Source organism: Gracilinanus agilis, chromosome 1 (genome assembly GCF_016433145.1).
Source record: "Gracilinanus agilis isolate LMUSP501 chromosome 1, AgileGrace, whole genome shotgun sequence".
NCBI lineage: Eukaryota > Metazoa > Chordata > Mammalia > Didelphimorphia > Didelphidae > Gracilinanus > Gracilinanus agilis.
This window is the reverse complement of record NC_058130.1, coordinates 421,550,055-421,562,991: the sequence shown is the minus strand read 5'-3', so window position 1 is coordinate 421,562,991 and position 12,937 is coordinate 421,550,055. Positions and strand designations below refer to the sequence as shown.

Here is a 12,937-nt window from a genome sequence, read left to right as displayed (position 1 = left end):
ACTATTCTGTGTTCACTTAACATGTTTATAGTTTCCCTCTTTATATTCAAGTCGTTCACCCATTCTGAATTTATCTTGGTGTAGGGTGTGAGATGTTGATCTAAACCTAGTCTCTCCCATATTGTTTTCCAAATTTCCCAGCAGTTTTTGTCAAATAGTGGATTCATGTCCCAAAAGTTGGGCTCTTTGGGTTTATCATACACTGTCTTGCTGATGTCATTAACCCCAAGTCTATTCCATTGATCCTCCTCTCTGTCTCTTAGCCAGTACCATATTGTTTTGATGACTGCTGTTTTATAGTATAGTTTGATATCTGGTACTGCTAGGCCCCCTTCCTTCACATTTTTTTTCATTATTTCCCTTGATATTCTTGATCTTTTGTTATTCCAAATGAAATTTGTTTTAGTTTTTTCTAATTCAGTAAAGAAGTTTTTGGGTAGCTTGATAGGTATGGCGCTAAATAGGTAAATTAATTTGGGTAGAATTGTCTTTTTTATTATGTTAGCTCGACCTACCCATGAGCAGTCAATGGCTTTCCAATTGTTTAGATCCAGTTTTATTTGTTTGGAAAGTGTTTTGTAGTTGTTTTCATATAATTGCTGTGTTTGTTTTGGTAGATTCCTAAGTATTTTATATTGTCTAGGGTGATTTTAAATGGTGTTTCTCTTTCTACTTCTTGCTGCTCTAGTGTGTTGGAAATGTATAGAAATGCTGATGATTTATATGCATTTATTTTGTATCCTGCCACTTTGCTAAAGTTGTTGATTATTTCTACAAGCTTCTTAGTTGATTCTCTAGGATTTTTTAAGTAGACCATCATATCATCTGCAAAGAGTGATAGCTTAGTCTCCTCCTTGCCTATTTTGATACCTTCAATTTCTTTTTCTTCTCTAATTGCAACTGCTAGTGTTTCTAGTACTATGTTGAATAATAGAGGTGATAATGGGCATCCTTGTTTTACTCCTGATCTTATTGGGAAGGCTTCTAATTTATCCCCATTGCATATGATGTTTGTTGATGGTTTTAGGTATATACTGTTTATTATTTTTAGGAAAGGTCCTTCTATTCCTATACTTTTCAGTGTTTTCAATAGGAATGGATGCTGTATTTTGTCAAAGGCTTTTTCAGCATCTATTTCCTTTATACTTTTGAATGAGCTTAGGTAAAATTTTGGAAAACATCCTCTGAGGACCTCCAGATCATTTGGGGTGAAGGCTTTGTACGATTTTACATGCAAAATCCCCCCTTCCGGCTGCAAAATTGTCTGATCCACGATTGAGAGAACAGAACTGGTGGTCTCTGTCTCTGTAGCCTTGTCCTCAGTTGTTCTAGCATTTAAACGTGCACCTGTACCTATTTGTTTGTCTCAGTGATCTCCAATTGGAGGATGTTATGCTCATCCAACTGTTTCCCTTCATGGATCTGTTTAACCACTTGGACCAATAACCTGACTTGCTCTGTGAGTTCTTTGACCAAGGAATCATTAGTGTTGTTATCAGAATTAGGATTGGGATTAGCTGTTTTCATTAATGCCCATACATGACCACAGACTTTTTTAAATACCCTAAGATCTTGAAAGGTTGTGAATATAATAGCATCCATAGTTGGTAAGAAACAGATGAATTCAGCCAGAGTCACTGCAAACCATCTATAATAGTTGTAAATCAAAAGCAGCCTTAACAAAAAACTGAGGAAACGTAAAAAACCAAAATTTGTTAAGCTCCCTGCGTCACTGTCCATAGCAGTAAGCAAAAACTGCTCACAGTGAAAGCCATCCTAGCTATAGCCATTTTTATAGATGTTAATTAGTTGAGAAACAAAGTAGATTCTTGACCTAAGCTGTGCTCACCAAACTGTAATGCAAGGATTAACTGCAATACAAGGGGAGGGAGTGTCCTTGGGCAGATGTAGAAGTTGGTATGTGTAACAGGGGTCCTGCACCTAAGCTGAATGAGAGGCAGATGAAATTTCTCACTAGCAAAAGCCAAGACCCTTTTAATATCAGGATTCTCTGCCTTTGCCCCTGGGAGTTGGAAACAATTCTATTGGACAGTTGGTGTAGTTTCCAGGAAGGAAGCTGGGACTTACTGAAACTAAAGTGTTTGATAAAGGTTTGTCAACTAGAGTTAATGATCTGATCTGACTGCTGGTGATATTTGGCCCTTGATAAAGGTAAAGACAATGGCTTCAAAGATCTTTAAGCTTGAGGTTAAATGGGGTTATTGGTAATTAAATTGAATCAGGTAAAAGGGAGTTGGAAAGTGGGTGAGGTAAGCTAAGATCTTAAATAATATTCACTAAACTACTTTAGGAAATACTTGAAAGGTCTTCTTTAGGGGCAGCAGTATAAGAAATCCTTGAGGGCAATCTCAATTCTATTACTCTTGGTTGCTGACCCAGGGCTCTGAAACCCTGGGTCAGATGGAGATGTCTTGATAGTAGAATTTATCTCTTGTTTATAATAAGGGTTGTTGGATATGCCAATGAGCTGTTGAATTTGACTAGCGATGGTAGTTGTTCCTACCTGCCTAAAGAATCTACCCAAAAACCACCCTGACCACCCAGTGGCCCACTTTTCCACCCTTTTCCTTCCTAAACCTGGAGTTCAGAGCCAGAAGTGAAGTCAGGGGTCTGGGGACCCCTTTTTATACCCTCACTTCAACTGTCACCCTGGCACCCGGCCTGGGTCCTCTGCCAGGTTCTGTGTTCTAAACTGGCAACTGCCAGCTTGCAACCCATGAAAACATGGTTGCAGGATTTTACACATAACAAACAATAATGTTTAATGTATTTTAACCTTTTATTTATTACTCAAGGTCATCATTATTAACATTAGTGACCATAATATGCTATTCTCAGGGGCTATTAAGAGCTATAATGTTATTTGTGTCAGCTCTAAATGACCTCAAATTCTTATGCTATTACAGTTATTATGTCTATTTTTTTAAAACCCTTACCTTCATCTTAGAATCAATACTGTGTATTGGTTCTAAGGCAGAAGAGTCGTAAGGGCTAGGCAATGGGGGGGAGGGGTCTAATGTCTTGCCCAGGGTCACACAGCTGGGAAGTGTCTGAGGCCAGATTTGAAACCCAGGATTTACCATCTCAATCCACTGAGCCACCCAGCTACTCCCCATGTTTACTTTTTAAAAACTTTTTTCCTCTTCCTTAAAGTGTGTTAGCTACATCTTTTTTATACCCTGGTACCCCTTGTCTTCTCTGAGTATTCAATTCTTAATCTGCTTCTGTTAAGACACATAAAATATTCATATTTGTTAGGACTGTGCATAAATTAAAATTAAATAGATTCTGAATTATAGTGATATTTTTGTGGCCCAGAGGCTTTTAAAACTTGTATTTTCTTTTTCTTTATGGTTGTAATTCACTGAAGTCTGACCTTTTAGGAAAAAAAAGTACTCCCTTGTTTCTGTATTTTAAGTTCTGGGTTGTTTTCTTGAATACATTCTCTTTTGTTCATATCATTAATAGTACCACCCAGTAATGTATTTGGCTTTTGCATGTGTGTTAATCCACAAGATTTTCCATTCATATGTTTGGTTTTTTTTAAAGTTTCCTAGCTTTCTCATGCTATACTTTCCTTAAATTTTATTCCTAATCCTATTGAGCTCCTTCTGAGTTGTCCTTCAGTTGGTCTTTGAGAAACATTGCAAAAGATACACTTCTTGGAATGACTGGAAACTGTAAATGACAAAAGACATTACTAAATACTATGATTATGCCTTTAAGGAGAGATAGCATAGTTATGAGAGGAAATTTAAAGTAATGAGAATACTTTTTAAACAGGCAAGTTAGAACCGATCTCTCCAAGTTAGTCACGTTATGGGATACTTTGTACTTACTTATATGGTGTGTGCTATTGCTTAACTCAGTTTTGGAAGTCTCTTTTTGAAGTTTTCTTTAGAGTCAATTTATAAGCTAAATGATAAGATCCATTTTGTTACTTTATATTCATGCCTCATTTTAAAATTAAAAATTATAATACCTTGCTTTCTCTCTAGCCTATTTAGCATACTTGGAGTAGAGCCACTTTGTACTGATTTTAAAAAAAGAACCCACCTTCAGTAGTTAGAGATTTACCACCATGGAGAGCATTTACAAAATTTAACAAAAAGTGCCACAGGCTCTGAAGCAGTTCTAATAAAAGGAATTTGAAGATTTTGGCTACTGGCAACATCATTGGAATGAGAGTATTTAACCTTATAATGTCACTTCTTTGAAAAGGGAAGCATAATACTCATGGAGATTTCTAAGCTTTCTTATCTTTGTTAGAAAATCAGTGGCATTACTTTATAGGCACACTTTATATGGCTTCTATTCCTTTTGATTCTCTAAATTCTGTTTTGTCACTCTTTTGTTACTTTAGTGTTTTTATTCTTATTATCATAGTCACTTTAATTCTTTTGCTTTTGATAATATGCATTTGAGGGGCATCAGTAAAATGGAAAGGGTATTAGATTAAGGATAAGGGTCCTGGGGCAGCTAGGTGGCACAGTGGATAGAGCGGCAGGCCTGGAGTCAGAAGGACCTGGGTTCAAATTTGGCCTCAGACACTTTGTAGCTATGACCCTGGACAAGTCACTTAACCTTAGTTGCCTAGCCCTTGTTGCTTTTCTGTCTTAGAATTGATATGAAGACAGAAGATAAGGCTTTAAAAAAAAAAGAGAGAGAGAGAGAGAGGGGACCTTACTTCTCTTTTAGCTCTACTTCTTAACTGTGTCCTTTAATTGAACTGAACTTCAATTTTTTCATCTTTAAATTGAGACTAGATAATATCTTTTCTGCTTATCTCAGATGATTTTTTTTTGCATGTGTAAATGAAAGTGTACCCAAATCCATAAGGTTCTATAAAAATATAGTGCTATCATCTATGATATTATATGTTACATATTTTTTTCATATAGAAAGAATGGACTCCAGGAGTTGTAATTTCTGGGCACTTTAATAGTGTACAAGATCTAAGATGGGATCCAGAAGGAGAATTTATCATGACTGTGAGTGCTGACCAAACAACTCGACTCTTTGCTCCATGGAGAAAAAAAGATGATTCACAGGTAAGTCATATCAGTAAAGTCATGGAGGTTAAAAAAATGAACAGATCCTGCACATAGGTGAAAAATACTCCTTCCTCAAAAGGAACTAAATCAAGTTATAAAGTTTTGTTTTGTATCTATATATATACCCACCCACATGTATGCATATATAAATAACATGTAAAACAAATATAAATTTAAAGTTTGAATTACCTTAAGCTGTGTCACATATTCTAAAGCCTATATTCCTCCTTTGATTAGCATCAGATTATGGCATTCTGCATTCAGCTTCCATCCTATCATCTTCCTGCAGCTTGACTCTGACAACAGACTGACATAATTCTCCTCATAGACCTGATCATTTCCTCTGTTTTTAAAGAAGAGTATGTGGGTAGTGGTGGTGAAAGTATTTATATAACTCCCTTAAAACCCTAGTTCTGAAAAAGACCTTTGTAGATTAGATCATTTGATTCTTGGTAGGATGGATGAGGCATTACCTCTATGGTTATCAGTTCAGAAATACTTATAAATAACCTGCTAATAGGTAAATATTAATCTCTTCTAAGCATCTCCACAAATTGAAGATAAAAAAATAGATACATCCAGATATAGTGAGTAGTGATTAGGAAATTTCTTAAGGCAGTGATGGGCAAACTACGGCCTGAATCTGGCCTGTGGGGAATAGTTTGCCCATCACTGGCCTAGAGAACTAAGAGCTCAGGTGACCAAATAGCTACCATGTGTCATAGGTAACTCAAGTTTTCCATATTCTGAAAACAACTATTCACTATACCAGAGGTATCAGACATGGGACCCACAGCACTAGGAATGTAGCCTGAACCAGTTTAAAATGTAACTGGGGAATATTTAATAAATAGATAAAACTATAATATAACATAGATAATGTTAATATGTGGTTTTCTTAGTCAGTGTGTGCCCACAGGTATCCTTATGTCTGATTTAGTAGCCCCCTTTCTAGTTGAGTTTGAAACTTCTTTTGTACTTCTCTTTAGAGAATCTTTGTACAAGTGTTTTTAATCACCCCTAATGTGCTTTTAAGAGTTTGCATGTGAAATATAATTCTGTAAAAGATTTGAATCTATCCTGCTCACAAAAACAGATGAAAAAGTCTTCATTTAGCTTAGAATGCAACCTAAAAAGACTTTTCACAATTCTTGGCAGTATTGATGCAGTCTGTGTTGTAGATGATTCACATTATGTTTTTTTTAAATCAAATTTTTCTTAGTTTTCATAAAGGTCCTCCTCCTTTGCCTCCAACTACCTTTCAGACATCCTAAATAGAATGCCCAAGAGACATCGTAAACTCAGTGTTTCTAAAACACAATTCATTAGCTTTCCCTCTATATTCTCTTTTATTCCTTCCTTTCTTGTTACTGTTGAGGGGTAATATGTTTCCTGTCTCTCAGGCTTATAACCTTGTGTCACTGATTCTCACAATCTTTCTCTTCTACATCCAGTCTGTTGCCAAGTCCTGTCAATTTTACCTCTGTAACATCTCTCTAATATTCTCCCTTCTCTCTTCTAACACTGTCACTCCACTAGTCCAAGTTCTCATTACCTTGATGCCTTGATTATTGTTTTTGGCTGCTGGGGCATGAGACTGCTTTAAGTCTTTCCCCACTCCAATCCATCCTATGTCAGCCACCGTTTTCCTTATGTGCAGGTCCGACCATGTCACTCCTTCTCAAACTCTAGTGGCTCCCTGTTGCCTCCAGAATCAAATACACAATTCTCTATTTGCCATTTAAATCCCTTCATAGCCCAATCCCCTCCTATCTTTCCAGTCTTCTTATACCTTATTCCCTACCATCCAGGGCACATAGCCTCCTTGTTATTCCACATACAGAACACTTTGTCTCTCAACTTTGGACATTTTTTTTCTCTGTCCCTCATGGCTGGAATGCTCTTCCTCCTCATCTCCACTTCCTGGCTTCCTTTAAGTTGTAAGTCAAGTTTTGCAAGATTTTGTAAGAAGCCATGCCTGTGGGCACAGTTTGCAGTTGGACACTTGGAATCTTGGGAGATGCCATCCTGGGGCATGAGACCAATTGTCGGTTGGGCTGTGCCCTACATAAGGGAGGCAGAGACTGGACCCTTGGACTCATTCTGGAGCCTGGGATCCAGGGTGGAAGGGTGGAGAATGTGGGTTTAGATAACTTAGTTAGGCAGGATTTATCTAACTTAGCTGACAAATAGCAACATCTTATTGTCAAACCCAACAATCTCTGAGGCTACAAAATACATTTCAACCAACTAATTATTCTTCATCTGGTTCAGGGCTTGTCAGCCCTGGGCCAGCAGTCAAGCATCAATTAATCAAGCTACCATCTAATTTGTCTACGGGCAAGCAGTGTCCACCAAAGCAGGCCAGGTCAACCAGTGGCCTGCCTGGACCAGTGGGCTTGGTTAATTTAGCTGTCAATATCCTAAAGCTGTTAGATATAATACTTAAAACTAGGATCAAACTACATTTAGGGATTCCTAATAACCCTCTTCCCTTCTACCAGTTACCCCTTTGTTTTGATTTATGCCAGTAAAAGCCTTGTTTTAAAAGTCAATCTAGCTATTGACCTTTTGTTGGTTTGACCTTGCAACAGGTCAGCCTCAAAGAAGTCTTAGGGCAAGTTGAAGGGTCAGAGGAGGATTCAGCCTTACTCTCTGAAGTTAAACTTTATTACCATCAGTTATACTATTTGTCAGATGCATTATTAATTTATCATTGTTATTTCTGATACTATTAATTAGATTATCATTAACTGAAACATCAATTCGAGCCAGGGAACTAGTCTCCCTGAAGAAATACACTGTGATTGGTTGAGGGGATTCTACAGGAAGTTTAGTTGAGATATCTGATTTCCTGTTTATACTTAAGAAAAGGTAAAGCAGAAAGCCCCAGCAGCTAGATTGACTTTTAAAACAAGGCAGGCCACTGGTTGAAATGTATTTTGTAGCCTCAGAGATTGTTGGGTTTGACAATAAGATGTTGCTATTTGTCAGCTAAGTTAGATAAATCCTGCCTAACTAAGTTATCTAAACCCACATTCTCCACCCTTCCACCCTGGATCCCAGGCTCCAGAATGAGTCCAAGGGTCCAGTCTCTGCCTCCCTTATGTAGGGCACAGCCCAACCGACAATTGGTCTCATGCCCCAGGATGGCATCTCCCAAGATTCCAAGTGTCCAACTGCAAACTGTGCCCACAGGCATGGTTTCTTGCAAAATCTTACAAAACTTAACTTACGAGTTCCAACTAAAATTCCTTATTTTATATAGGAAGCCTTTCCCAACCTCTAAATTCTAGGGCCTTTCCTCTTTTAATTATTTCCTATTTATCTTACCTGTAGCTGGTTTGTATATATTTGCTTGCTTGTTGCTTCCCTATTAGACTTTGCAGCTCCTTGAAGGCAGGGACTCTTTTGCTTCTTTTAGTTTCCCTAGTACTTGGCACAGTACCTGGCACATAGTGGGTAATTAAGAAATGTTTATTTACTATTATTATTTATTGGCTATTGACATCCCTCCCACTCTAGATGGAATAAGCAAGAAAATCCAATCGTTTATTCAAGCATACACTGCAGTAATGCTTTTCCTCTACCTTTTGGGGCAAAAATCCTAGAATGTAAATATCAAGTTGAATAACTTGCTTCCATTGAATCTAAAATATTATGTTTGTTCAAAACGAGTAATTTACTAAAATAGTGTTGAATTATTTGTTATCTTCTAACTAGATAACGTGGCATGAAATTGCAAGGCCTCAGATACATGGGTTTGACATGAAATGTCTAGCAATGATTGGTCGGTTTCAGTTTGTATCTGGAGCAGATGAAAAAGTGCTTCGGGTCTTCTCAGCTCCGAGGAACTTTGTGGAGAACTTCTGTAACATCACTGGCAACACCGTGAAGAAACTGCCTTCTAGTGTAAGTATAGGTCATTTTAATTAAATTAAGTGTCTTAGTTTTAAAATTTGATCATTCTCGCCTAAAGAATGCTCCACTGCTGTACATGCTATATACAAATTGTAAGAAAAATAAAATAAAATAGTTTTATACTACTGACTTGCCATAAATGATTGTGAGCTTGTTGGCTTATAGATGTTTGTGTTTTAAGAAGAAGAATGTTTGTATCTACAAAGAAAGTAGAAGGATTTAAAAACAGAATTTAAATTTCAGATTAATATACAACAGATTTGAAGTTCAGCTCATTTTTGCATTATATGAAGTGCAATGTTCTATGGATGAGTATTTATCAAGAGCTACTTACTTTCCAGCTGGGCATTGGGTGAAATACACAAAAAGTAAGAGTAAAAGATATGGGCCTTTCCTTCCAGAATATTATTCCCTCCAGAATTTTAGAGCTGGATAGGCTATAGAAAGTACCATGAAATATTTACAAAATAATTAAGTATTGAACTGTTTGGAAGTGACTATGGGTGCAAAAAAGACTCAAAAGTAAAATAAGAATATAGGCTGGAGTAAGTTGGGGAAAGACTTCGCAGAAGACATGGACAATAAAGTAGACTTTGAAGGAAACAATAATTTGTAAAAGTAGATGGGAAGGAAATAAGACTTCTAGCCAGAGGGAATCATGGTGAGAGACTAGAATTATTGCATTTGAAGGTCAGTGGAAAGAATTGGCTGAATAAAGTAGTGAGGATAAACAGGGATGGATAAGATGAGTACTTAGAGGTTATTGAATCAGACCACTTCATTAGGAAACTGAGACACAAAGAAGTGCTTATATGTAATATGTAGTTTTAGCATATTAGACATTTAATGCATGTTAATTTCATGCATTAAGTAGCTTACTCAGGATTAAACAGCTAGTAAATTGCTGCAATGGACCCAAATGTTTCTGATTCCAAAATCAATGCCTTATTTAGAACACCAATTGAGGTTTTGGGGATTAAAAAATAAAAGCAACAATACCTGTCTGCTTAGGACCTTATAGTTTAATTTTAGAATTCCCAGTGTAACTCCTTTAAACACAGCTTAGGAAGCATTCTCCTTCCAACCAAAGTTCATCCCATTCTATATAAATTCCAGTCACGAACCACTAAAATTGAATGTCACACCTTTCTCATACCTACAGCCACATATCATCCACAACTACCGTATAGTCATTTTTGCCCATATCCACAATCTCAAGATATGTAGGTTTTCTTTTCTTTTCTTTTTTTTTTTTAAACTCTTACCTTCCGCCTTAGAGTCAATACTGCGTATTGGCTCCAAGACAGAAGAGTGGTAAGGGTAGGCAGTGGGGGTCAGGTGACTTGCCCAAGGTCACACAGCTGGGAAGTGTCTGAGGCCAGATTTGAATAAGACCTCCCATCTCTAAGTCTGGCTCCCAATCCACTGAGCTACCCAGCTGCCCCTGATATGTAGGTTTTCTTGCTGATACCCATTCCTGTATCCTCTTCACGAACATCTCTCCTTCATCCCTTTCCTACATGAACATCACATACTTGTGATTAGATCGAGGAGGCACCTGGCTTATTGGAGGAGAGACTTGGAGCTTGGTCAATCCACGAACCCTGTGCTGTTGAGCATGGCTTGGTAGTGTAAGTGTGAACTGTCAGTAAAGTGACTTCAGGCTACTAATAGTTTCCTGTTACTTAGACTACTCTTAACCCTTATTAAACACTAGCTTATTGTCTTCAGCTATTCATAATTATGTTTCTTAAAATCTAGATAGCTCAGTTTTGTTTTTTTCCCTAGCATGACAGTGACCTTCCTGAAGGTGCTACCGTTCCTGCTTTGGGACTCTCCAACAAAGCTGTTTTTCAGGGTAGGTCTCCAAGTATCTTCAATCATTGAAGCTGTGATTATTGTCAGTTATCTCTGTAATAGTGTATATACACCTTTAGATTTAATATCCAGTCAATTTTTGACTAGAGAGGTTATAGATTCATTCTCACAATCAAGTATGCTATTTATAAAGCGCCTACCAAATATCAGCCCATTAGGGGAGATAACATAGTTGTTGTTCTTGTTCAGTTGTTTCAGTTGTGTCTGACTCTTCCAGACACATTCGAGATTTTTTTGACAAAGATATCAGGGCAAACAGGGTTAAGTGACTTGTCCAAGGTTATACAGGCAGTGAATGTCTGTGGCCAGATTTAAATGCAGATCCTCCTGATTCCAACCCCAGCACTCTTGAGCCCCTAGATAATATAGAGAATAAGGTAAATTTGGAAATCTTATCTAAGGACCCCTACATTTTGAATGAATCTGTTTAGTCACATATATTTGTTTTGTGATTACTCTGAAAAGAAACATAAACTATGTATTTTTAAAAATAAAATTTTGACAGGTTTTATTATTATATCATTTATGTCCCTCTTATATAACAAAGAGGGTTGTCTCATAATAAAGACTTTTTAAAAGAAAGAAAAAATCAGCAAAAGCAAAACATACCAAAAAAATTGACAATATATATATGAATCATAGGTTTGATGCTGTGTGACGATGGGCAAGTCAGTTAATTTATATGTCACTTGTTTCCCTTTTATATTACAAAGAGAGTTCTCCTATATAACAAAGACTTTAAAAAAAATAAAAAGGAGAAAAAAAATCAGCAAAATCAAGACATCGAAAAATCTGACAAGATATTTAATGTTCCATACCTTTGAACTCTACCTTTGTAAAGGAGATGAATATGTTTTCTGGTACTTCTTCTTTGGGTTCAAGTTTATCCTTTGTAATTTTATGGCATTCATTTTCTATTGTATTGCGGTGGGTTCTTTTTGAATTTATATTGTAATAGCCATTGCATATATATTGTTTTGTTGGCTTTACTTACTTCATTCTTCATTAATTCATTCAAGTCATTCCACGAGTCTCTGTGGGTATTATAGTCTTTGGTTCTCACAGCACAGTAATATTTCATTACATTTATATACCATAGTTACCTCATTGATGTTTCTGGTTCATTGCTACCACAAAAAAGTACTACTGTAAATGTTTTGGTGTATATGGGGGAGAGGGGCATTCTTTTTTATCTGTGACTTCCTTCAGGTATATATGCCTGTCAATGGAGTCTCTAAGTCAAAGTATATGGACATTTTATCCACTTTATTTGGGTAATTTCAAATTTAAGCTATAAGGATTTGAGGCAACTTAAAAAGTTGAAATGAATAAAAACAAGATAAATTATCAGATGTCACTTCTTATATGAATGTATAGAAGGCTTGACATTCTCTAGCTATATGACTGTAATTTCATTTTTTTTTTAAACCCTTATCTTCTGTCAATACTGTGCACTGATTCTAAGATAGAAGAGTGGTAAGGGCTAGGCAATGGGGGTTAAATGACTTGCCCAGGGTCACACAGTTGGGAAGTGTCTGAGGCCAGATTTGAACCCAGGACCCCCGTCTCTAGGCTTGGCTCTTAATCTCACTGAGCTACCCAGCTGCCCCCTGTATGTCCTTTAAGCTTACTGAGCTATAGGATTTCATTCCCTAACACCTAATTGAGAGATAGAGAGGTTGCAGTCTATTTTGGTAGTTCTCATGTTGACAAAATCACTTGCATGATAACAATAAGAAATTCTTGTTTCAACTAATTGATTTCATTTTCTTAAAAGAATTAGTCTTCTTAAGGCAATTTTGGAACAGAAAAATTCAATTCTGTAACAGACAAAATATGTTGTACATTAGGGTTGGTTTTTTCTTAGTTGAGAAAACTCCATCTGTAAAAACATAATTGAATCTGTTATCTTAATTTGATATTATTGGCATTGTCAAAGCATAGTTGAAAATTCTCCCAAAAGTTAGGAGAAATAATTTTTTCTCTAAGCTGTTGGCCTTTGTGGAGGAAAAATAATAAATAGAACTTATGCCCCTGGCTTTTCCTTAGGAATAAATGTTTAT

At 36.7% G+C, this 12,937-nt stretch overlaps 1 protein-coding gene across 6 annotated transcripts in view; it reads left to right on the top strand.

Moving 5' to 3' along the window:
- The window catches only part of ELP2 (elongator acetyltransferase complex subunit 2), a 70,142-nt gene that overhangs the window by 30,849 nt on the left and 26,356 nt on the right, over nucleotides 1-12,937 (top strand). For 5 of the 6 annotated variants that reach the window (XM_044657851.1, XM_044657852.1, XM_044657848.1 and 2 more), the window contains 3 exons: nucleotides 4,923-5,072; nucleotides 8,799-8,987; nucleotides 10,785-10,854. In XM_044657851.1, the coding sequence (XP_044513786.1) occupies nucleotides 4,923-5,072; nucleotides 8,799-8,987; nucleotides 10,785-10,854 (409 nt within the window). The remainder of the gene's footprint in view (nucleotides 1-4,922; nucleotides 5,073-8,798; nucleotides 8,988-10,784; nucleotides 10,855-12,937) is intronic. The other variant, XM_044657850.1, reaches the window with a different exon arrangement.